The sequence below is a fragment of the Paroedura picta genome, chromosome 1 (genome assembly GCF_049243985.1).
Source record: "Paroedura picta isolate Pp20150507F chromosome 1, Ppicta_v3.0, whole genome shotgun sequence".
Lineage (NCBI taxonomy): Eukaryota > Metazoa > Chordata > Lepidosauria > Squamata > Gekkonidae > Paroedura > Paroedura picta.
In genome coordinates this window covers 110,087,962-110,114,659 of record NC_135369.1, presented here as the reverse complement: position 1 = coordinate 110,114,659, position 26,698 = coordinate 110,087,962, and the positions used below count along the sequence as shown (strand labels likewise).

General features: G+C 44.7%; 1 protein-coding gene and 1 long non-coding RNA gene across 3 annotated transcripts in view; one reads left to right on the top strand and one right to left on the bottom strand.

Annotated features, from left to right (window-relative positions):
* The window catches only part of MOXD1 (monooxygenase DBH like 1), a 64,615-nt gene extending 52,065 nt beyond the window's left edge, over positions 1 to 12,550 (bottom strand). Inside the window, exon 1 of the mRNA XM_077352692.1 lies at positions 12,158 to 12,550. Within this exon, the coding sequence (XP_077208807.1) occupies positions 12,158 to 12,415 (258 nt within the window). The 5' untranslated portion in view covers positions 12,416 to 12,550. The remainder of the gene's footprint in view (positions 1 to 12,157) is intronic.
* Positions 1 to 21,808, top strand: part of LOC143844903 (uncharacterized) — a 107,754-nt gene extending 85,946 nt beyond the window's left edge. For both annotated transcript variants that reach the window (XR_013234187.1, XR_013234188.1), the window contains exon 4: positions 21,705 to 21,808. This is a non-coding gene — a long non-coding RNA (uncharacterized LOC143844903). The remainder of the gene's footprint in view (positions 1 to 21,704) is intronic.
* The last annotated feature ends 4,890 nt before the right edge of the window (positions 21,809 to 26,698 follow it).

Here is a 26,698-nt window from a genome sequence, read left to right as displayed (position 1 = left end):
TCTCCAGCTACTGCCATGGCTGGGGCTCCCCCTCGGCTTGGCACTGCGCAGCTGCTGTTGGCAGCACCCCACAGTGGGCAGCAGGAAGTCAGGGGCACCAGTGGGAAAGCGAGTGGAGCAGGGGCTCAGGCAGCAGCGGCGACATCCCTTGGCAAAAGACTACCCCCCCCCCGGGCCTGAGTAAAATTGTCAAGCGTTGACCGGCCCCCGGTGATAAAAAGGTTGGGGACTACTGTTCTAGATGTTTAGCTGAAAATTCTTTTGAATTTCATTTCAACCCATGATGGCTGCAACATCAGCATCAGCACACTGTATATTTCTCCATCACAATGATTGTTAACTGTCTTCAGATCCTAGTTCTGCAGTCCATCTGCCTACAATATGCCTACATGTGCTCACTTTGATCCTTTCAGCAATACTTTCCGGATACCCCCTGAAATACTACCTACAGTGATAGGTGGAATTTGTTTATTTATAAAATGTTCATGCTGCATGTCCAGGGAACCTGCCAGAGGCAGATTACAAGAAGAAAAAGGAATGAGGTAAGCTATGAATCAAATCAGCCAAAACCCTGAGTAAAGAGGTAAGTCTTCACTTGAAACTTAAAACTAATCAGGGTAGATGTTTCCTTGAGAGCAAAAGTTATTCTGCCTTTTCTCAAGGAGGCAGTATTTGGAGGGGGGAACCTTCACAAGCCTTTCTATGCTGAAGAACTTCCACCCTGTCTCCAGTTTTACATACTTGGCCAATGTGCTTTAGCAGGTCATTGCTTCTCAGCTCTAGAAAGAGGCTCCCTGGCTAATTTTATGGACCCAGTTCAATGTGGCAATAGAGACTGCTTTGTATCTGAAGAAGTATGTATGCACACAAAAGCTTATATATCTGGAATAAAACTTGGTTGGTTCTTAAAGGTGTCACTGGATTCAAACTTTGTTCTGCTTTGCTCATGTGGGTTGATGACCTCTCTTGAGAACTAGACAGGAGGGAATGTAATCCTGCTAGTTCTGCTATATCTTTCAGCAGCCTTTGATTGGGTTGACCATAGTATCCTACAGATCTGGGATTAAGGGGCACTGTGTTATGGTGATTTGAATCTATCGGGGGGGGGTCTTAGAAGGTAGCATTGGGGGGGGGTTCCTGCTCTGCCCCATGACTACTGGCTTTGGGGTTCTTCAATGTTCAAGCTCATCCCCATGCTATCTATATGAAATCATTGGAAGAGGTCATCAAGAGGTGTGGGCTGCAGTGTTAGCAATATGTGGATGATATCCACCTCTAATTTTCTTTTCACCAAATTCTGACGATGCTATTGATGCTCTAAATCCCTGCTTAAAGTAAGTCTGGATGAAGGTGGACAAGCTGATATTTAATCTTGACAAAGACAGAGGTTCTCTGAGTTAGTAGAAAGGCAGACTAGAGACCTGAGATCACTCCTGTATTGAAAGGGTTATACTCCTCTTGAAAAGTCAGTTTCATGGCTTGAGAATACTACTTGACACAGCAGTCACTTTGGAAAACCAGGTGGTTGTGGTGCCTTAGAACGCCTTGCCCAGCTTCAGTTGATATCAGCATCAGCGACTCTTGGTTCAATCGGAACTAGCCACAGTGATCAGTGCCTTAATTACCACTAGACTGGACTCCTGCAATGTACTCTGGCCATCCTTGATATCTGAAGGTGATATGCACCCAGAACAGATTTTCAGAAGAAGACTATTGTGACAGAAATCACTATTAAAAAAAGCAGTAAAAGAAGGGCTAAAAGGACTAATGAAGAGAGAGAGAGAGCTTGAATGGCAGGTGCTCTGGTTGGCTAGCTGAGAAAGAATTGAGAGAGTACCTGTGTGCTGGACAGAGAGGTTTCTGATCCTGGCTCAGAGAGAAAGAACTTTCTGACAGAACATGCCTGTGCCTTAGCTGAATATCTGCTCTGAGGAGAAATTTTAGTCAGAGAAGGGACGACTGAGAGGCGATTTGATAACCATCTTCAAAAGGGTGCCATATAGAGGATGGAGCAGAGTTGTTCTCTCTTGCCCCAGAGGGACGGTCCAGAACCAATGGGATGAAATTAATTAAAAAGAAATTCCATCTAAACATCAGGAAGATGTTCCTGACAGAGCGGTTTCTCAGTGGAACAGGCTTCCTCAGGTGGTGGGTTCTCCATCTTTGTAAATTTTTAAACAGAGGCTAGATAGCCATCTAACAGAAAGGCTGATTGTGTGAAGGCTCAAGGGGGTGGCAGGTTACAGTAGATGAGTGATAGGGTTGTGAGTGTCCTGCATAGTGCAGGGGGTTGGACTAGATGACCCATGAGGTCCCTTCCAACTCTATTATTCTATGATTCCATGATTCTAGAACAGAAACTTTAAATAGTTCAAACTATTTAACCTAAAACCTGAAAGCAGATCTACACAGTGTCTGGAGAACTGGGGCAGTTATTTTGGCAGATGGAATTTGGCCAGTGAGGTGATACTCCCAATTCAAGCAAAAGAGCTGGGAGAATTCTTCTAGGGAGAGAAAGAGGATCCCTGTCCAGTTAAAAAGGGGACATTAGCTGGGAGAATTTCCTAGGACTTGTGTGAAAGCAAAAGCACTTCAGACTGCTCAGTAGTCAGAGGGAGACTGATACTTCTAGGAAGGGAAACTGGGAGTAGTAGGAGAGAGTACCTTCTAAAAACATGGAAGTTCAGTGGAACTCAAAATATAAAGAAGAAAAACAGAGATATTTTGTTAGACACAGAAAAGAAAACCTCTCAGTTTAAAGGAATTCTCATCATCTAAGGAAAAGCCAATGAACATCTCAGAAGCCTGTAACAAAGAACTTTACACTGTAAAATGATTGATTGGCATAACAATGCCTGAATTCATCACTTTAAAAACTCTTTCCACTATTAAAATAAAATATTTTATTTGTTAGTTGTTAACAACACCTCAGTGCCATTCTGACAAAGGTTTTAAGAAAAGAGGGCTCTACCTTCCAAAAGAGTTCCAGGGCTGATTAAAACTAAAATATCTGACCATTTCCACTATGGAAGTGCAAACCTGCTTGCAAACGTGCATCTGTAAGCCATGCCTTTGTATACCTCATCACAAGAGACTCCTCCCACATTTCCCCCCTGCCTCCTCATGGCTATTTGCCTCCCAACAAGTCGCAAAGGCTTACAATCGCCTTCCCTTTCTCTCCCCACATCAGATATCCTGTGAGAGAGTTCTGACAGAGAGTTCTGACAGAACTGCTCTTTGAGAACAGCACTAACAGGACTGTGACTAAGCCATGGTCACCCAGCCAGCTTCATGTGGAGGAGTGGGAAATCAAACCCTGCTCTCCAGATTAGAAGCTGACACTCTTAACCACTACAATTTCTGGGAGTGACTGCCTTTTGTCTTTTAATTTTGAGCATATTTACCTGATGCTGGGGACTCTTTCAGTGTACCACCCACCCTGCTGCCCCACAGTCTCATTGACAGAGGCAGGCTTGAACTTGACAGTGGGGACCCTGAAGTCTATTGTCCTGGAGGACTTCAGTATTAATGCTGAGGCTGCCCTAACAGGAGCAGTTCAAGACTTTACAGCCTCCATGCCAACTATGGGGCTGTCCCAGAATACTGAGGTACCTACTACACTTGATTTGATTTTCTCTGTGTTTAAGGAACATGGTTTAGTAATGGGGCATCTTCCAACCTTGCCCTTGTCATGGATTGACCATTATCTGGTGAGGTTGAGACTCACAGAGACTCAGAATCTCTTCAAAGGTGGAATTTCCCAGTTGGCAAGGTTGGCGCTCCTATTACAGTCCTGGTTACCCTGTGGAATGTGGAATGACCCAGGCTGTGGACATGATGGCTTCAAGCACCCTTTCTCTTTCTATAAAATCTGGAATGCCCCCTGGGGAAAGGTCAAAGCAAAGGCAACTGAACACAGGTGAGAATACATTACTGTGCCTGCCTTGCGGCAGCGATGGCAGTGAAGTGAGCTCACGTCTCTGCCACAATTGAGTCTGCGCATTGCCATCTAGTGGAGCTTTTCTGGGTTGTGAAGAGCATGTTCAATCCGCAGAGGATTTTGACCCAGAAAACATAAAACCCCACAGTCATTCCTGTGCTTGCATTTGCCTTGACTTACAACTCGTGGCAGAATGGGAAGCAAAAATGGCCCTGAAAAGGGCACTGCCTCCAGCCTCCCAGTCAAGGATGTGGAGAGCAAAAGATGGCTCTTTCATGGATGCCACAACAAATATGCTACCCCTGCCCCATGAAAGGGAGGGCAGACAACCACAAGTAAGAAAGCTGTCTCAGCCCTGTGTGGGGCAGGCAAGCCACTGCCCCTCACCTGCTCTACATGGGGCTCATGCAGCCAGATGACACTGTGACACACCTGCCCTTCATGGGACACTTGTAGTGGGCTCACTCATAGTAGCAGATCACTAACCCCATGTGGGACTAGGACCACCCTTTACCCGGGGCCAGGATGGATATGATGGGAGGAGGCAGCCCCCAGGCCATCAGACCATTAGGATTTTCACTAGTAGTTTTAATGGCTAATATGCCCTTGCTTAGGTCTCACCCAGTATGAAACAGCTTCATAATACAATGGACAGCTAACACTGCATAAAAGTAAAATAATAATAAAAAAAACTATTACAGAATTCCAGACACTCTTAGCCCAATTTATTAGAATATGAAAAATAACCAAATGTTACAGTTAATCTTGTTTGCCTCAATGATATATAGAAACATTGTTAACTGTTTTTGATCAAATACCAATAAAATGGCCTGAATGAGCTGAATGTATTACTGACCCACGGACTAGAAATATCCAATCTACATCCCAGTTCTAAATAAGGAGACATCAAAGATTGCACCAATTCTTGGACATCATATTAATTTTCCATGTAAGCAAAGTGATTCCCAGAATTTTATAGCAAAGGGTCTCAACATATATAGAATGAGAAATGTCAGATGTTAAAGATGGATTCAAAAAAGGAAGAACACTACATATCATATTGCAAATGTATGCTGTTTACTGGAGCATAGTAGTATATTTCATAAGAAAATTGCTTTATGTTTTATAAATAACAGCAAATGTATTTATTTATTTATTTTAATTTTGAAATGCTATGGATGATTTTTAAAGAAACAGATGTGCCACATGTTCTGACTGTTTTGATGTGCAACCTTTACTCTGAACTAGATGCCAGTGTTAGGTCAGAATATGGAGAAGCAGAATGGTTTCCAGTTAGCAATGTAGTCACACATAAAGGAATACCATAAAGAAATATGGATTGGATTTAGATGAAGATACAAGTGGAAAATGGTGGCAGGCACAATAACAATTTGAAATATTCCAATAATACCACATTACTGGCAGAAAACAATAAATATTCAAAACAGCTACAATGAAGGTTAAAACAGAAGCTGAAGAGTTCTAAAGAGTGCTACAGTAACCATGAGATAAAACTGTAACCATGTAACTAATCACAATGTTAGTCTAGATGGGTCTGAATCCTCACTCATCCATTGAAATCACTGGGTGACTTTCTGCCACTCATTCTCTCTCAGATTAACCTTGTGAGATAGGCATGAGACTTCAGGAGAGATTGTCCCAGGTCACTCAGCAGGCTTCAGAGAAGAGTCAGGATTTCATGTAGTGGTTAAAAGTGGTGGGTTCTAATTTGGTGAGCCAGGCTTGACTTCCTTCACATGCAGCCATCTCGGGTGACCTGGGGCTGGTCATAGCCCTGATAATGCTGTTCTCACACAGCAGTAACATCAAGGCTCTCTTGGTTCCACCTACCTCACAGAGTGCCTGTTGTGGAGTGAGGAAGGGAAGGTGATTTTAAACAACTTTGAAACTGCTGGTAAAGAAAAGCATAGTATAAAAAACAACTCTTCTTCTGGAGCCTGGGTCTCCCTGATCCAATATACTAATCACTAAACTGGACATGCTTTAAGGGTTTCCCCAAGATGCCCACAAGACATGAAATGCCTTTCATCAAGCACCAGCAAAGTGATATCAGTATGGCACATGCTTCATATCTCCCCTCTGCTGTTGTTGTTAGGTGCGAAGTTGTGTCTGACCCATCGCGACCCCAATGGACAATGATCCTCCAGGCCTTCTTGTCCTCTACCATTCCCCGGAGTCCATTTAAGTTCACCCCGATCCATTTAAGTTCGCCCCTCTTGTTGTTGTTGTTATGTGCGAAGTCGTGTCCGACCCATCGCGACCCCATGGACAATGATCCTCCAGGCCTTCCTGTCCTCTACCATTCCCCGGAGTCCATTTAAGTTTGCAGCTACTGCTTCAGTGACTCCATCCAGCCACCTCATTCTCTGTCGTCCCCTTCTTCTTTTGCCCTCGATCGCTCCCAGCATTAGGCTCTTCTCCAGGGAGTCCTTCCTTCTCATGAGGTGGCCAAAATATTTGAGTTTCATCTTCAGGATCTGGCCTTCTAAAGAGCAGTCAGGGCTGATCTCCTCTAGGACTGACCGGTTTGTTCGCCTTGCAGTCCAAGGGACTCGCAAGAGTCTTCTCCAGCACCAGAGTTCAAAAGCCTCAATTCTTTGACGCTCGGCCTTCCTTATGGTCCAACTTTCGCAGCCATACATTGCAACTGGGAAGACCATAGCCTTGACTAAACGCACTTTTGTTGGCAGGGTGATGTCTCTGCTTTTTAGGATGCTCTCTAGATTTGCCATAGCTTTCCTCCCCAGGAGCAAGCGTCTTTTAATTTCTTTGCTGCAGTCCCCATCTGCAGTGATCTTGGAGCCCAGGAAAATAAAATCTGTCACTATCTCCATTTCTTCCCCTTCTATTTGCCAGGAATTGAGAGGGCCGGATGCCATGATCTTTGTTTTCTTGATGTTGAGTTTCAAGCCAATTTTTGCACTCTCCTCCTTCAACCGCATCAACAGGCTCTTTAGTTCCTCTTCACTTTCTGCCATTAGAGTGGTATCATCTGCATATCTGAGGTTGTTGATATTTCTCCCTGCAATCTTAATCCCAATTTGTGACTCCTCTAATCCCGCATTTCTCATGATGTGCTCTGCATACAAATTAAATAGGCAAGGCGACAGTATACAGCCTTGCCGAACTCCTTTCTCAATTTTGAACCAGTCAGTGATTCCATGTTCAGTTCTCACTGTTGCTTCTTGACCTGCATATGAATTTCTCAAGAGACAAATAAGATGCTCTGGTATTCCCATCTCTTTAAGAACGTGCCACAATTTGTTGTGCTCCACACAATCAAAGGCTTTAGCATAGTCAATGAAGCAGAAGTAGACGTTCTCCCTAGCTTTCTCCATGATCCAGCGTATGTTGGCAATTTGATCTCTAGTTCCTCTGCCTCTTCGAAATCCTGCCTGTACTTCTGGAAGTTCTCGGTCCACATATTGCTGGAGCCTAGCTTGTAGGATTTTGAGCATAACTTTGCTAGCATGAGAAATTAGTGCAATGGTGCGGTAGTTTGAACATTCTTTGGCATTGCCCTTCTTTGGGATTGGAATGTAAACTGACCTTTTCCAATCCTGTGGCCATTGTTGAGTTTTCCAAATTTGCTGGCATATTGAGTGTAGCACTTTTACTGCATCGTCCTTTAAGATTTTGAATAGTTCAACTGGAATGCTGTCACTACCACTAGCTTTATTGTTGCTCAGACTTCCTAAGGCCCATTTGACTTCACATTCCAGGATGTCTGGCTCCAGGTCAGTAACTACCCCATTGTGGTCATCAGGGATGTTAAGCTCGCTCTTGTATAGTTCTTCTGTATAATTTTGCCACCTTTGTTTAATCTCTTCTGCTTCTGTGAGGTCCCTACCATTTTGGTCCCTTATCATACCCACCTTTGCATGAAACGTTCTCTTCATATCTCCAATTTTCTTGAAAAGATCTCTGGTCCTCCCCATTCTATTGTTTTCTTCTATTTGTTTGCACTGTTCATTTAAGAAGGCATTCTTATCTCTTCTAGCTTTTCTCTGGAATTCTGCATTCAATTGGGTGTATCTTTCTCTTTCTCCCTTGCCTTTCACTTCCCTTCTCTCCTTAGCTATTTGTAAAGCTTCCTCAGACAGCCATTTTGATTTCTTGCATTTCTTTTTCTTTGGGATGGTTTTAGTTGCTACCTCTTGTACAATGTTGCGAACCTCCGTCCATAGTTCTTCAGGCACTCTGTCTATCAGATCTAATTCCTTAAATCTATTTGTCACCTCCACTGTGTATTCGTCGGGGATATGATTTAGTTCATACCTGAGTGGCCTAGTGCTTTTCCCTACTTTCTTCAATTTAAGCCTAAATTTTGCAACAAGAAGCTCATGATCTGACCCACAATCAGCTCCTGGTCTTGTTTTTATTGACTGGATAGAACTTTTCCAACTTTGGCTGCAGAGCACATAGTCAATCTGATTTCTGTGTTGACCGTCTGGTGATGTCCATGTGTAGAGTCGTCTCTTGGGTTTCGCCCCTCTACCTGCCTTAAATTTGTTTTCCAGAAGTATCTTTGTTGCTGTTGGCATGAGTGCATTTAAAAGCAACATACTGCTCTGTTCACTGTTTTCCAGCCTTTTAAAATCTGTTCTTTTCAAACAGATGCTCTACTTCTGTGAGATACATTTGATAAACATATTATTTAACTCTAGCCTTAACTTGCCAGCTAACAAAGATAGGTTAGAATCAATGCATTCAGTAAGGTTAATTTTTGTGTAACAGCTCAGCAGATGGATCATACATTGCAATGATCTTGTATAACTTGTACAAAATATTAATTAAATCTGTGCAAAATGGATCCCCCAGTTAACACATGCTATAGGGCTGGGATGCACAACTCTTGACAGGGTTGGAGATCAAGGAGAAAGCCTCAAAACTGCATCAGTTTTCAAGCATAAAAGAAAGATTTTCTTAAAAGCTAGACGCAGAACTTAGAGGTGCCTTGAGCACTTTCATGGCAAACAAAAACTTACTTTAGTAATTTTGGAAAAGCAATATTGCTACAAGCACAATTAGATGCAGCAATTTCTCCAAGGCCGTGCCCGTCTTTACTCAGGCATCTTTGCTTCATGGTACTGAGTGGGGGGAGGGGGGAGATGATCTTTTTCCTTTGTTCACTACTACCAATTGTCTGAAATTCTGCCTGCAAGTAGCTATATAACACTTGACTGTTCTGCAAACTTTCCTCCCTTTTTCCCGTTTTCTGAACTCTTACTCCTTTCCCTTTTCCCACCCCTTACAGAAGAGCTATTAAGTATGCTTGAGAGACTGCGCTGACTTTCCAAATTGTTAGATCTGGGTTCCCACTCTAATCTCTGAACTCCTGGGATGCTTGGCCACTAATGCGTCATTCCCTGCTCACTCTTAGCTCAGCCACACTTTTAAAAACATGAGTAGGCCCTTTGTAATGTTCTCTTTTGCTTTCTGCCCCTGTAATGTAATTACCTCCTGCACCCTGACTGATCTGCTTACAAAGAGTTAATAGAATCTTCTTTCATGTTCTGCTCATCATACCAGATACTGAAGCAGAAGCCCCATGTAAAACACAATGCTAACACCAAGACAAGAGAAAGAGATATTTCTTGTGCTGTTCATTAAAGCTTTCCCTGATCTTGGGGAAAGTACTTGGGAAAAGTTTTCTTATGGGAATAAAACCACAGGGAAACAAAAACACTGTGAAAGAAAAGACAAGTTTGGCTTCTTGAATTTTGCTTTGTTTGCTTACTGTAGCTACTAGGCAGACATTTTTCTAGCCAAGTTCTATTGTTCAAATCTTTCATTGTAATTCTTCTCAGAATTGTCAGTTATGTCTCAATTATCTATATTCTTATTGATAGCATAGCTATTTGAACTGCAAATTCAGAACTCTGAAAAGCACCATTTGTGTTCATGTCATCAGACGGATGGATGAAAGTTTTCTCTCTCAAGAACAAAGATGTTAACAGAGGCATATTTTAAGATTTTGACCACTCACACTAAGTAGTGTGAATGGCCACAATCCAGACCAGATTTATAGTTCTCGGGCAAAGGGATTGAATTAGTGATAGGAGTATACCCAAACTAGATGTTTTAACCTCTGTCAGTCAGATTTTAGGCTAGATGCGGCTTTACTTGTTCTGGTGGGTGATTGCCAATTACATTTTATTACTGGCTTTGTTAGACCTATCAGTAACCTTCAGCACCATGGACCACTTCTTTTTATTACATCATCTGGAGAGATATTGAGAGTTTGTAGCATGATATTCTATTGCCTTGGTTTTGTTTTCCCAGTAAGACTGTAAAGAGTTCCATCAAAGAGACAGAACTGGTTGTCTACCCCCTAAATTGTGGCTTACCAAGATATTCTGTCATCTGTTTTTATTTTGGGGTCTGGATTTTATCAAAATGCTATAATATTCAATATATTAATATGTTCAACAGGTGCAGAAGAAGCATTTGAGATGAAGGAAGGAGTAGGGACTTCAATTTTTTAATAGAGAGAATTGTTAAGCCATCTTTCCAGTTTTCTCTATAGCACATTCAGTCATTTGTATGGGATTTGTGTACATCTTTGCACAAGATATACAAAATATCTGCTGTCTTAGCATAACCGTTTGTCCTACAAATACTAGTAATATTGATATAAAACTTTGGCTAGCTCTTTCTTGTTAAATTTCCTCTTGTGGGAACTCAGATGAGAGTAGAGCTGGATGCTTGGGCTACAAATTGCACTACATACAGACTGGATTAATGGAACTCAACCTATGATTAATACAGTCCACATAGGATGCTTTTTCAGATAACATCATAACCTATCAGCCCATCCTGAGAGAAAAAAATAGATTCTTTGATATTTTGCATCCAGGATCTAAAAAGACTTAAAATAAATGTTTAAGGATTACAGCATGGACTGTCATGAAATACGAGACAAAAACTGATAAACCAAAATACCTAATTCATACTATAGCTTTTTATTAAATCATCTGTTCCCATCATTTCTATGTTTTCACCAATTCATTATGAAGTGTATTGGTGAAACGGCACTTAAATCTGCCACTCTAGAGTTCCATAGAAGAGAACTTTCCATGAGAACTGAAAGGATGCAGTTGAATGCTGGAGAATGAGCAGGTTGCAGATCTGCCAAGGAGCAACTTTGTAAGTGTTTTGAGGGAATTTGGTTGGCAGGGAGCAATATTCTGAAGTACTAACAATAGTAACTCCTGAAGTATGAGAAGTTTTGAGAATCAACATGCATAGGTTTGAACAAAGTCAAGTGAACATTGTAATTTATCATAATTAAAACAACTAACCATAGATGTGAGATCAGAAAAGGGCAGATGTAAAAACAAATGGAATTCTAAGTGGGTTTTCAGTACAACTCTAAACAGTAGTGGAAGGATATTACTTTGTTGAAGATTTAATTGTTTGCCTCCAATTGGCACAGTACATAAGCAGTCAATATACAAGCAGCTTTTCCTCTTCAAGCCAGCCCAGATTCTGTCAGAACTACTCAGCTCCAGAAAGTAAGATTCCATAATCCAATGAAGTACCAGGGCTGGACAGAGAGGTATGAAACTACCCATAAAGTGAGCCACACTTTTTATGTCACATTAGACATACCCTCTCCAAAAAAGAAACAGCACACATCACAATCCCCACCCCACCAAAATTACGTGTATGCACTGGGAACTTCACTGCCCCAGCTCCCATGCAGGAGCACAAATCGGAGGCAGATGAGGCGCACGGGGCCAAATGCTCCCCCCTGTGGGTGCAGGAAGAGGTGGGGCAACTCCAGCCTGCAGCTCGGTATGAAACTTCAGTGCATGAACGGTCATTGAGAAACACATAAGAGAAAGTTTGAGTATTTAAAAAATGCAGGTTGTATAGTTTCAGTGTATCTGCTGGCACTCCATAACACTGTAAATGATAATATGGGAGGGGAGAGAGAGAGGAGTTGACAGCTTTTCTAAATCAGCCTCAGATGCAGAGGGGAGCATAAGACACAGTGCGTTCCTGTGCTCACCTGCGACGAACTCAAGATACTCTTTATGCATGTCAGTGTGTTAAGCCTGCTATAAAGCCATCCTTGGGATCGACCTCCATCCCCTGACACTCCGAGCGGACCGGGGGTCTAGCGGGAGCAGCCTCCTCCCCAAAGGGCAAGGGAAATGGAGGTCGCCCCCTCTCCTGTCCCGCGCTCACCTGTAGATAGGGGTTTCCTCGGTCCACTCCGCCCACCACGATATCCGCCGAAGCCATGGCTCCCGTCGGGGAGAAGCCGAAGCCCACGTAGCCCTGAGTGCGCACCTCCAGGCGGAAGGCGATAGCGCTACCCTGAGGCGCCCACGACAGCCGGTAGCGGGACGCCCCGTCCAGCACCGCGCTGTGCGGGTAGTGGCGCCCGACCACAGGGGGCAGCCCCCAGCAGCACAGGAGCAGCAGCGGCGGCCAAAAGCGCATCGTCCTCCTCCTCCTGGAGACGCAAAAGCCGATTTGGGCGCCAACCGTGCGCTGCTCGCCTCTCTCTGGGGCAGCGCCTTCCAAGCCAGCTGAGGCGGCTGCCGCGCCCGCTACTGCCTCTTGGCGCCTCCGCCCGTCGCTGTGGAGGGGGCGGGAGCCGGTCACCCCGCCCTCCGGGAGCTGACCTCGAGGCGCGGAGAGAAGCGAGGAAGGAGGCAGGGGCCGTGCGGGAAGGGGCAGGAAGAGAGGGGCGGCCCGGGGCAGTAGGGACTGTGCCCGTGTCGAACTTGCGGGAGTCACCAGCACGGAATGCAGGGGCAGCTGGCTGGAAAGGCAGATTAGACCAGCTCCATGGCACTGGCTGTTACCCACAGAGACTAAATGAGGGAGCCCCATGTCCAGAGGCAGAGTACCTCAACAACAACAGCAATAATAATAATAAATGTTAACGGTAGCCCACCCTTCCAACACTCAGAGCAGGTAAAATCAGTAAAAATAACATGCAATATAAAAAACTTTAAAACAACGCACAGTCAGCCCCTCTAAAAATACCAGGAGAAGGGAACCTTGAGAAGGGAGCCAATCTTCCAGTTTCTCCTTCCTATCCTAATGGTGAGGCCAGCTGTTTGGTGGATGTTAATATTATAGCACTGGGCCATGAGTCTGGCAGAACAGCTCTGTCTTGCAGGCCCTGCAGAACTGACTGAGGTCCCACAGAGCTCTTGGTGTTGTTGTTGTTGTTAGGTGTGAAGTCGTGTCCGACCCATCGCGACCCCATGGACAATGATCCTCCAGGCCTTCCTGTCCTCTACCATTCCCCGGACTACATTTAAGTTTGCACTTACTGCTTCTGTGACTCCATCCAGCCACCTCATTCTCTGTCGTCCCCTTCTTCTTTTGCCCTCGATCGCTCTCAGCATTAGGCTCTTCTCGAGGGAGTCCTTCCTTCTCTTGAGGTGGCCAAAGTATTTGAGTTTCATCTTCAGAATCTGGCCTTCTAAGGAGCAGTCAGGGCTGATCTCCTCTAGGACTGACTGGTTTGTTCACCTTGCAGTCCAAGGGACTCACAAGAGTCTTCTCCAGCACCAGAGTTCAAAAGCCTCAATTCTTTGACGCTCGGCCTTCCTTATGGTCCAACTTTTGCAGCCACACATTGCAACTGGGAATACCATAGCTTTGACTAAACACACTTTTGTTGGCAGGATGATGTCTCTGCTTTTTATGATGCTGTCGAGATTTGCCATAGCTTTCCTCCCCAGGAGCAAGCGTCTTTTAATTTCTTTGCTGCAGTCCCCATCTGCAGTGATCTTGGAGCCCAGGAAAATAAAATCTGTCACTATCTCCATTTCTTCCCCATCTATTTGCCAGGAATTGAAAGGGCCGGATGCCATGATCTTTGTTTTCTTGATGTTGAGTTTCAAGCCAATTTTTGCACTCTCCTCCTTCAACCGCATCAACAGGCTCTTTAGTTCCTCTTCACTTTCGGCCATTAGAGTGGTATCATCTGCATATCTGAGGTTGTTGATATTTCTCCCTACAATCTAGATCCCAATTTGTGACTCCTCTAATCCCGCCTTTCTCATGATGTGCTCCACATACAAGTTAAATAGGCAAGGCGACAGTATACAGCCTTGCCGAACTCCTTTCTCAATTTTGAACCAATCAGTGATTCCATGTTCGGTTCTCACTGTTGCTTCTTGACCTGCATATAAATTTCTCACGAGACAAATAAGATACTCTGGTATTCCCATCTGTTTAAGAACTTGCCACAATTTGTTGTGCTCCACACAATCAAAGGCTTTAGCATAGTCAATGAAGCAGAAGTAGATGTTATTCTGGAATTCCCTAACTTTCTCCATGATCCAGCATATGTTGGCAATTTGATCTCTAGTTCCTCTGCCTCTTTGAAATCCTGCCTGTACTTCTGGAAGTTCTCGGTCCACATATTGCTGGAGCCTAGTTTGTAGGATTTTGAGCATAACTTTGCTAGCATGAGAAATGAGTGCAATAGTGCAGTAGTTTGAACATTCTTTGGCATTGCCCTTCTTTGGGATTGGAATGTAAACTGACCTTTTCCAATCCTGTGGCCATTGTTGAGTTTTCCAAATTTGCTGGCATATTGAGTGTAGCACTTTTACTGCATTGTCCTTTAAGATTTTGAATAGTTCAACTGGAATGCTATCACCACCACTAGCGTTATTGTTGCTCAGACTTCCTAAGGCCCATTTGACTTCACATTCCAGAATGTCTGGCTCCAGGTCAGTAACTACCCCACTGTGGTCATCAGGGATGTTAAGCTCGCTCTTGTATAGTTCTTCTGTATAATTTTGCCACCTTTGTTTAATCTCTTTTGCTTCTGTGAGATCCCTACCATTTTGTTTGCACTGTTCATTTAAGAAGGCATTCTTATCTCTTCTAGCTTTTCTCTGGAATTCTGCATTCAATTGGGTGTACCTTTCTCTGTCTCCCTTGCCTTTCACTTCCCTTATCTCTTTAGCTATTTGTAAAGCTTCCTCAGACAGCCATTTTGATTTCTTGCATTTCTTTTTCTTTGGGATGGTTTTAGTTGCTACCTTTTGTACAATGTCGCGAACCTCTGTCCATAGTTCTTCAGGCATTCTATCAGATCTAATTCCTTAAATCTATTTGTCACCTCTACTGTATATTCGTCGGAGATATGATTTAGTTCATACCTGAGTGACCTAGTGCTTTTCCCTACTTTCTTCAATTTAAGCCTAAATTTTGCAACAAGAAGCTGATGATCTGAACCACAATCAGCTCCTGGTCTTGTTTTTATTGACTGTATAGAACTTCTCCATCTTTGGCTGCAGAGCACATAGTCAATCTGATTTCTGTGTTGACCGTCTGGTGATGTCCATGTGTAGAGTCGTCTCTTGGGTTGTTGGAAAAGAGTGTTTGCTATGACCATTGTATTCTCTTGACAAAATTCTACCAGCCTGTGCCCTGCTTCATTTTGTACTCCAAGGCCAAACTTGCCTGTTATCCCTGTTATCTTTTGGCTTCCTACTTTAGCATTCCAATCCCCCATGATGATAAGCACATCATTTTTTGGCATTGCTTCTAGAAGTTGTTGTAGGGCTTCATAGAACTGATCAACTTCATCCTCTTCAGCAGTAGTGGTTGGGGCATAGACCTGGATCACTGTGATGTTGAATGGTTTGCCTTGGATACGAACTGAGATCATTCTGTCATTTTGGGGATTGTATCCCAAGACTGCTTTTCCTACTCTCTTATTGATTATGAAGGCTTCTTCTGCGAGATTCTTGTCCACAGTAGTATACCTGATGATCATCTGAATTAAATTTACCCATTCCTGTCCATTTTAGTTCACTGATTCCTAAAATGTCGATGTTCAGTCTTGTCATTTCTTGTTTAACCACGTCCAGCTTGCCTTGATTCATGGATCTGACGTTCCAGGTTCCTTTGGAATAAAAATCTTTACAGCATCGGACCGTCTTTTCACCACCAGTTACTTCCACAACTGAGCGTCCTTTTGGCTTTGGCTCAGTCGCTTCATTCATTCTGGCGCTACTCATACTAACCGTCTGCTCATCCCCAGTAGCATATTGCAGTGGTCCCCAACCTGCGGGCCGCGGCCCGGTGCCGGGCCGCGAAGGCCATGGCGCCGGGCCGCGGCTCCCTCTCCCCGCCCCGCCCCCCGCAGTAAAAAAACTTCCCAGGCCGCAAGCTTGCGGCCCAGGAAGCTTCTTACTGCGGGAGGGCGGGGAGAGGGAATCAGGGCCGGGCCGCACGGCCGTGCGGGCACGGCCCGATGCGCGGGCGCGGCCCGATGCGCGGGCGCGGCCCGATGCGCGGGCGCGGCCCGATGCGCGGGCGCGGCCCGATGCGCGGGCGCGGCCCAATGCGCGGGCGCGGCCCAATGCGCGGGCGCGGCCCAATGCGCGGGCGCGGCCCAATGCGCGGGCGCGGCCATTGCGGGCGCGGCCCGCGGGTGCGGCCCGATGCGCAGGCGAGGCCCAATGCGCGGGCATGGCCCGCGGAGGCGCGGCCCGCAGGCGCGGCCCGATGCCCTGCCGGTCCCCAGCCTCGGAAAGGTTGGGGACCACTGGCATATTGGACACCTTCCGACCTGAGGGGCTCATCTTCCAGCGTCATATCGTTTTGCCTTTTGGAACTGTCCATAGAGTTTTCATGGCAAAGATACTGGAGTGGTTTGCCATTTCCTTCTCCAGTGGATCACCTTTTGTCAGAGCTCTCGGCTATGACGTGTCCATCTTGGGTGGCCCTGCACGGTATAGCTCCTAGCTTCACTGAACTATGCCAGCCCCCTTGCCACGGCAAGGCAGCGATCCTTGAAGGGGGGCTCTTGATGTAGTAGTTAAAATGTGTCAAACTAGGATCTGGGAAGCCCAGCAGTTTCAGATCCCATAGCAAGGAAGCTGGCTGGGTGACCTTAGTCCTGTCATACACACACGGCCTAATCTGCCTCACTGGGTGGTTGTGTGGATAATATGGAGGACAGCAGAACAATGTAAGCCATTTAGGGTCCTCATTGGGAAGAAAGGCAGAATATGAATAAAAATAAACATGGGACCACCTCTTCTACCCCAAAGAGCACTAAGATTTAGTGCCGAATGCTTAAGATCTCCATCCCAAAAGAAGTAAAACTGGCCTCAACCACATCCAGGGCCCTTTCGGTGGAATGCTCCTCCTGCTGAGATCAGGGCCCTCCAGGACCATCACCAGTTCTGGAATGCCTGCAAGACAGAGCTGTTCCAACAGGCCAATGGTTGAGGCCAGGAAATTAATACTGAGGAAATGCTGGCCTCCATATGCACAAAACTTCAATGTTCCATCCACAAAATATCAATCTAATCAAGAGAAATTACCCCCCTTTTGTAAGTTTTTAAAGGGGGAAGTTTAACAGTATATATATTTTAACCAGTTGGTGTAGTGGTTAAGAGAAACTGCTTCTAATATGGCAAGCTGGCTTTGAGTCACCATTCCTCCACATGCAGCCAGCTGGGTGACCTTGGGCTATTCACAGTCCTATTAGAAGCTGTTGTCTCAGAGCAGTTTCTGTCAAAGTGCTCTCAGCCTCACCTACTCACAGGGTGTCTGTTGTGGGGAGAGGAAGGGAAGACAATTGTAAGCCACTTTGTTACTCCTTCAGACAGTGAAAAGCAGGGTATAAAAATAAGCTCTTCTTCAAACTTAAAATATATGTTTTATTCATGTCAATTAATGGGTTTTTTTAATGTTTGTTCTGTTGTTACCCACCCTGAGCCAGCAATAAAGTAGTAGTTATGGTTGTGGTGAGGCTTCAGAATCTGGTTGATATTTCAGGGCCACCTCATTGCCATTGTGTGAAAAAAGACAGTGAATTAGATGGGCCTTTGGCCTGATCAAGTGGTACTGCTCTTCCATTCTCAGTGGAAGATCAGCTGGTCCTTGAGCAGAGGCTAAGGACTGGGCATTTTCCTGGCAGACCTACCACTCCTCTTTTTTTTCCCCTACCAAAGATCTTCTGACATTTAGATTTTTATGGAAATTTCTCCATCTCCATCGCTCTGTCATATGGCAATGAAAAGCACAGGAATTCTGCTCATGGGGATGCCTTATGGGGTGGGAGTGGTTCAGCAAGGGACAAGTTGGGGGATGGCTTCAAGGCATCCAGCTCCTGAAAGCCTTCTGGAGAAAATGTTGGTCTCCTCACTACTCGAAATGACACACTGGTGGAAAAGAAGGATCACCAGCAATTGTGTAGTCAAGCAACTGAATTGTAGAGGGATCGTTGCACAAGGTTTTGGGGGTGCCAGCAACCTCTGTGTGGCTTTCAGACAGGTACTCTTCCAGGTCTCTGTGCACATTTGATGCCCATCTGGACTCTACCAATACTGTGCCAGTCCCAATATCAAATAAGCAGAATTTGTCAGGATCAGTGTGAACAGTAGTCCAAAACAGTGACTGCTGCTCAAAATCTCTGCCACATACAGTGCATGTTTATTTTGGTTTTCCAGACTCCTCCCAGGCAGTCTAGCACCACACAAAACCAACCTGGGGGCAAGCTGATGTCTGGACAAGCCAAAGTTTAATCATGCAGCCGGCAGGGTGGGAACAATAATTGTTTGGACGTTTTCTGCTACTCTGTCTTCCAGGCACAGGGCAGGTTGCAACAGAGTGCAAGCTACAACCCAGAAGATTTAAATTAAAATCACATTAAAAGCAATGACTGTGTACACAAGATAACTTAATGTTGATAGATACTCCTTCATATCAACTGTTTTGCCATATTTGTGGTCTAGGTGTTGGAAAGTCAGGTTTTTATCACCTATTCATTGCATGCTTGTGGGCAGAACAGGAATTTTAATTTTGTTCATAATTGTGAATATTGTAATCTTGTATATAATGTAATATTACTTTGATCAGCCTATTCTAATTCCATGTGTGACATCCGTCCCATGAAATCTGAATACTTTTTGACCTACAGCTTATTTCCATAATAATTTTTTTTACCATGCAGTGGTGTAGATAAGATATTTATAAATTGATCTAGTGAATCTTCAAGCATTTGTTGAAATTATGATTTATTACACCCTGGAAAATTTCTGAGAAAGGTGGTAAGATTTTATAGGATGATTCACTAACATCAACATTTCTGTTGACCCTCAGTCAGGGTCTCCAAGGCAGGAAACATGAAAACACTGAAATACTTGGACAATTAAAAACATTTAAAATTGTAAAATTAATTCAATAAAACACACATACAATAACCGAACAAGGGAGGAAACTAATACTCCTTTTACTGGGAGTATGCCAAATAAAACAAAGAAGTCACCACCTATTAGCAGAAGACTTCAATAGAGGGAGACAGATGATTCTCCAGGCAGTTTCAAAGTTCTGGTGACACAGCCAAGAAAGTAGTATACCTGTATAGCCTCAGAAGGTGGTCCTTAAGGTATAAGGGCCGCAGGCCATGCAGGACTTTAAAGGTCAATATTGGAGCCTGGAATTGAACCAAGAAGCAAATTAGATCTCTACCTTGAAGTACCTTTGACCCTTCTTGTTTAGTACTTCAGCAGGAGTAAAATTTATACTCTGGGTGCTGTTTTTGTACCCTCTCAATACAATACAATACAATACAATACAATACAATACAATACAATACAATACAATACAATACAATACAAAAACCTTTAATGGCATCCACAATACAAAACAATATGCAAATCAGTTCTGCAAAACAAGTTATTGTACCCTCTCTAAATGGAAACATTTCTGAAAAGTCTGGTGTTTTGTGATCACTTTAGATGGCAACAACAACAAACCATAAACATAGGAAAGCACAGGGATTCTACTGAGGCTACATTTTGGCAGATCCCTGCCAAAGGCCTCAGGTGCACTTAAATGTCTCCAGAAATTATGCCCTGTTCTGAAAAATATTTTAGTTTCCTCTACCTCCAATTTATTTAGACTTTAGTAGAAAGGAATTATGGAAAATTGGCTGCAAACCACAGGAAAGGTGTTAGCATAATAACAATAAGAGTTAGTAGTAAAGGGGTACACATATCATAATGAGCTGAAACCACGCCCACCACCTTGCATACTAATTAACATATTTACATAACCACGCCCCCTGACGTCACCGGAAGTGGTGTCATCATGCCCCGCCCTGTGCCCTATACCCCGGGAGTGCCGCCATGTCACCACACCCCCTTGACGTCACCGGAAGTGCCATCAACCTGCCCGCCCATGCACCCCTGACCCAGATGTGCCGCCATTACACCACACACACCCTGACGACACCAGAAGCGGCGTCATCATGCCCTCTGGCCCCTGCTCCCTGCCCCGGATGTGCTGCCATTATGCCACGTACACCCCCCTCCCTGGAAGTGATGGTGTCATGCCCCCACCTTCTGCCCCGGAAACAATTTCCACAGACCATGCTCCCGCCGCAAACGCAGCCATCTTTTTACACCCCTCGTGACAGCGTTGGAAGTGACGTGCAGCATAGACCAACCCTCCCTACTGCGTCACAACCAATGGGGATGACCGGGTACGGCCATGTGTTCCCTCTAGCAACACGCCATGTCACCTCTGGCCAATAGCAAAGAGGCTGGGACAGCCCCCCTCCCCCTCCAAGAAGTGATTTTAGGAAAGAAGCCACTTTTTAGGATTTTAGGAAAGAAGCCAACAGGGCATGTTGACGGCACTTCCGGTGACGTCAAGGGGGCATGGTGACATGTCGGCACTTCCGGGGCATGGGGAACAGGGCGGGGCATGATGACGCCACTTCCGGTGATGTCAGGGGGCATGGTTATGCAAATATGTTAATTAGTATGCAAGGTGGTGGGCGTGGTTTCAGCTCATTATGCAATGGGTACCCCTTTACTACTAGAGTTTATTTTTATGCCTTACTTTTTACTACCAGAAGGACCATTTCTGCATGAGTGATCAGATCCTGGACAGCCTTTGAATGTTGGCAGGTTTTACAGCCCCCTGACATTGCCTGCATCCAGAGACTGTCCAGTAAGTGGGTCAGGTTTGGGGCATTTTTAACTTGTGATTTCAGGAATCGCCAAAATGGATTTACATCCCTAAATCATGCATCCCATTGGTGAGCAACCAGATAGCCATCTGACAGAGAGGCTGATTCTGTGAAGATTCAAGGGGGTGGCAGGATGAGTGATAGGGTTGTGAGTGTCCTACATAGTACAGGGGTTTGAACTAGATGACCCCAGAGGTCCCTTCCAACTCTATGATTCTATGATTCGGGGAGCAACCAGGGATGAGTCTGTATGGAGAGGGAAACACATGATAGTCTTGGCAGCTTTGTCCCGCCCTTGCAGCCACCCTCTCCTCTCCATTTCCTGCTTTGAGTAATTTTTTTTTAATGGCATGGTCAGTGTTACAGCTCAACTGCAAACCTACATTGTCAAAGGTAAAATAAAATCTTTAAAGTGTCCATGGTCTTTTTTGGATCAGACAGGCAAAACAGCCTGTTTTCTGTTTTCTGGTGGTAGGGAATGGTCTGGGAAAGGGGAGGGGAGATCGGGCAGCCTTCTCCTCATCATACAGCAGTCTGAGCAACTTGCTTTTAAGCCAACCATTAGCACAAAATGTATTTTTGGGCTCCAGGGACCATGTGCAGCCTTCTCAGAACTTGGGCAGGCAAAAACAGCCCCTTTTCTATTTTCTGGAGATGGGAAAATAGCTGGGAAGGCTGATCAGGCAGCCATCTTCCATTTATATAAGGGTGTGCGTGCTTTGTTTTTAAGCCAACCATTAACACAAAATGTCTTTTCAGGCTCCAAGGACCATGTTCAGCATCTCAGAAATCCACCCAGACAAAAAAGGGAGGAAGGATGACCCGGGAAACTACAGACCAGTGAGTCTGACCTCTGTTGTGGGTAAGATAATGGAGCAGATATTAAAAGGAGTGATCTGCAAACATCTGGAGGACAATTTGGTGATCCAAGGAAGTCAGCATGGATTTGTCTCCAACAGGTCCTGTCTGACCAACCTGGTTTCCTTTTTTGACCAAGTAACAGGTTTGCTGGATCGAGGAAATTCGGTTGATGTCATTTACTTGGATTTTAGTAAAGCTTTTGACAAGGTTCCCCATGATGTTCTGATGGATAAATTGAAGGACTGCAATCTGGATTTTCAGATAGTTAGGTGGATAGGGAATTGGTTAGAGAACCGCACTCAGAGAGTTGTTGTCAATGGTGTTTCATCAGACTGGCGGGAGGTGAGTAGCCGGGTACCTCAGGGCTCAGGGCTCGGTCCGGTACTTTTTACATATTTATTAATAATCTAGATGAGGGGGTGGAGGGACTACTCCTCAAGTTTGCAGATGACACCAAATTGGGAGGACTGGCAAATACTCCAAAAGATAGAGACAGAGTTCAACGAGATCTGAACACAATGGAAAAATGGGCAAATGAGAACAAGATGCAATTTAATAAAGATAAGTATAAAGTACTGCATCTGGGTCAGAAAAATGAAAAGCATACCTCCTGGATGGGGGATACGCTTCTAGGTAACACTGTGTGTGAACGAGACCTTGGAGTACTTGTGGATTGTAAACTAAACATGAGCAGGCAGTGTGATGCAGCGGTAAAAAAGGCAAATGCCATTTCGGGCTGTATCAACAGAGGCATCACATCAAAATCACAAGATGTCATAGTCCCATTGTATACGGCACTGATCAGACCACATCTGGAGTACTGTGTGCCGTTCTGGAAACCTCACTTCAAGAAGGTTGTAGATAAAATTGAAAGGGTACACAGAGGAGAGCGACAAGGATGATCTGGGGCCAAGGGACCAAGCCCTATGAAGATAGGTTAAGGGACTTGGGAATGTTCAGCCTGGAGAAAAGGAGGTTGAGAGGGGACATGATAGCCCTCTTAAGTATTTGAAAGGTTGTCACTTGGAGGAGGGAAGGATGCTGTTCCCATTGGCTGCAGAGGAAAGGACACACAGTAATGGGTTTAAATTACAAGTACAAAGATATAGGCTAGATATCAGGAAAAAAATTTTCACAGTCAGAGTAGTTCAGCAGTGGAATAGGCTGCCTAAGGAGGTGGTGAGCTCCCCCTCAGTGGCAGTCTTCAAGCAAAGGTTGGATACACACTTTTCTTGGATGCTTTAGGATGCTTTGGGCTGATCCTGCGTTGAGCAGGGGTTGGACTAGATGGCCTGTATGGCCCCTTCCAACTCTATGATTCTATGAAGTAAAGTCCCAGAGAACAGGAATCCCAAAAAAGGTGGGGGATGCTCTATAGTTCTGAGATTTCTCCATAGCAACACGGCAGTGTTCATTTTTTAATTTTAAAATGCACCTGTGTTGTGGCATTACTACATAGCAGCATGGAAGTGCCTTTAAAAATAATTTTGGTGTGTGTGTCGGGGGGGCCGGGGGAGTTTCAGTCCAGATGAGAACTGCTGTGTTATGATTGATGGCTTGCTGAGATTGACAAGCCAAGGAGTGGAGGGAAAGGTTCAGCTTGTTTTCCCTTATAGCCTTGTCAAGAGGCAAAAAGCTGCAACGGGGCAGAAGGAAAACACGGGAGAAGTCTCTCCATGAAGAGGGCTGCAAACACAAGATTTACCATCCCGCATTTGCAAGCAGGAAGTCACTCGTGTTTTACCCCTCCATGTGGAAATGGTCAAGGAGTCTCAAAGCAGCTTACAGTCGATTTCCCTCCCTCTCCCCACAACAGACACCTAAGAATTGAGAGGGCTCTGATTCATAATCTGATTTCCCCCCCTAATATTTGAATTAGTTTTTGTATATTCTTATACAAACCTTTCCTGGACTGAAGTAAAAAAAACAGAGAGAAAAGGGGAGAAACCTGGTGAAAGTGAAAAAACCTGAAAAAACCTGGGGAAAAACTGCTATTTTACAATCTGAAAGACCCTCTCACACCCAAAGATTTAAATGCAGAGATTGACTGGATGTGTTTATAAGAAATATCTTTGTAACTCTCTTTCTGTATAGATTGGTAATCGTATCCATTTGGTGACTCTTAATAATTGTGAAACAGCCTTGGGGAACGGATTGTCCAGGGCCAATCATTGACCCTGCCCCTACAGCTCCTGCCCTCCCTCACCAAGCCCTCACCCCTTGCCGCACAGACATGCCTGGCTGCTACAGCCAGCCAGTCAGTGACTCCTTGCCTCCACTTGCAGGGCCCCAATTAAGAGGCCCAGCCGGGGGGGGGGGGGGGAGAGGGAGCCCTTCCCAAAAGCCTGGAAAAGCCTTGCACAGGCCCTGGGTGTGCTATCAAGGCCTTTCAGAAACCATCCGGCTAAGGGGGGGTGGGGGGGAGAGGGGGCGCTTCCCAAAGGCCTGCAAAGGCCTCACGCCTTTTATTTTCCTGGGCTCCAAGATCACTGCAGATGGGGACTGCAGCAAAGAAAAGACGCTTGCTCTTGGAGAGGAAAGCTACAGCAAATCTAGACAGCATCCAAAAAAGCAGAGACATCACCCTGCCAACAACAGTGTGTCTATTAAAGCCTGTGGTCTTCCCAGTTGCAATGTATGGCTGTGAAAGTTGGACCATAAGGAAGGTCGAGCATCAAAGAATTGAGGCTTTTGAACTCTGGTGCTGAAGAAGACTCTTGCGAGTCCCTTGGACTGCAAGACTAACAAACTGGTCAGTCTTAGAGGAGATCAGCCCTGACTGCTCCTTAGAAGGCCAGATCCTGAAGATGAAAATCAGATACTTTGGCCACCTCATGAGAAGGAGGGACTCTCTGGAGAAGAGCCTAATGCTGGGAGCGATCGAGGGCAAAAGAAGAAGGGGACGACAGAGAATGAGGTGGCTGGATGGAGTCACTGAAGTAGTCAGTGCGAGTTTAAATGGACTCCGGGGAATGGTAGAGGACAGGAAGGCCTGGAGGATCATTGTCCATGGGGTCCTGATGGGTCGGACACGACTTTGAACCAAACAACAATAACTTTTAGTAGTATCTCATTATTTCTATTGTTTACAGGACCTTCCTGGTTGTAAAAAGTTTTATTTATGTATATTCATGCATGTGTGGATCTGTAATTGACCTCTGCAGAAGATCCATTTAAATCGAAACATGTCAGGTTGCTTTGTTATAAACTCTAGAAGCGCTTTAGTGCGGCTCCTTATAACCTCATGCCAATTTAACCCTGTATTACTGTATGAACTGCACTTCCAAATGTAGGCACTGCTAACACTCACAATCCACTTTGAACTTATTTTTAAAAGGAGTTTCTCCCTGTCCCCTAGCTTGAAATTGCTCCTCTTCTCTGAATATAGGTCTGTGCTGCTTACTTCCAAACAAATTAGGACACAGTCAACTGATGAATATTTAAGTTTAACACTAAGGACATAAGTATCTCTGAGAGCCTAATAGCTTGGAGGCAATGCTCTTTGATGGCTCAGGGGACACTAGAGTTTCAGAGAGATTGTCAAAACATCTGCCCCATTGAACCAAGAGCCATGAAGAAAGGTGTTTTCCTGAATGAGATGAAGATGTGAGGGCCTGGAGCAGGAACTGCTTCAGATGGAAATGTCTGCATAGCACAGCTTTAGAAAAAGATGTCAAAAAGCAAGTTTAAAAGGCTAAATGGAAACATGTGACCTCATACTTTATTTTAGCACTATGATCCATGCACCTACACTTGTGAATTATGTACCACATACATAGCATAGAAAAATATCCACTGACTTCTTTCCTTACCTATGCTGTTTTGCTTAGCAAAGCTTTCCATCCTCTTACTTCTAATGCAACCTCATTTCATCTTTGGAAAAGTGAAGTTCCAAAAGTTTACACTGTGGTTGGAATGTGGGGATTTGTCCCTTCATGTAAGAGGAACCTTCATATAAGAGCCAACAGGGTGTATTCTAATACATTCAGAACTCACACAAAAGCTAAAACATACAAGTTCCTAAGAGATGAAATGGAGTAAATGAAGGAGTTCAGAGTAGGGCTGGGTAATAGTTACCTGTTCTGGAAAGGTTGTAGATCAGAGGAGGGACCAGCAGCATAACAATGGAAGGCAGCATCTGGAACCAGTAAGCAGTTCAGGTGGGCTGAACTGAGTATGCAAATGGATCTGAAAAGGCTATTTTTGTAGCTGAAATGTAGCCTCTAGCCATGTGCTATAGGATGATGTCAATGGAAGTTTCCCAATCTGGGACAAGAGGATCCCAAGAGGAGACCCACTATCAACAAATAGTTCTGAAATGGTGTGCCTAAATATTTGCATATGCTGATAGATCCCAGAAACTGAAGCGGGTAGAGTGAGTTTGGAGAAAAACTTGCAATCAGACATCATTTCATAGATGCTTAAAAGAAGGTGGTGAAGGCTACAAAGAAGGAGTTTCTAGAACCTCCATTGTATCCACCAGCTGTTGCCCAGTGCAATTATTTAAAGTAATTTGGTCCTTCACTGCCCTCAAGGAAGGGCGCTCAAAGAGTAATCAATTGGACATTAACTGTGAGGACTTTGTGAGCTATTTCAGAGAAAATCACATTGCTCCACTGTGAATTCAAGGCCCCCTAGCCATTCTCAGAGGAAACTTTTGACAGATTCAGGTGCTTATTGCAAGTTGAGGCAAACAGGCTGCTAATTACAATGAGGCTGACCACTTGTCTAGATCCTTGCCCCATGTGGCTCCTGGAAATGAATGATGAGAAGGTTGGAGGGCCACTTATAATATATCTTTCCCTCTCTACAAGGAAGTTCCCAGGGGACTTGAAGAAGCCAGTGGTTTGTCACATATTGAAAAAACCATCTCTGGATCCATGAGATCTAGC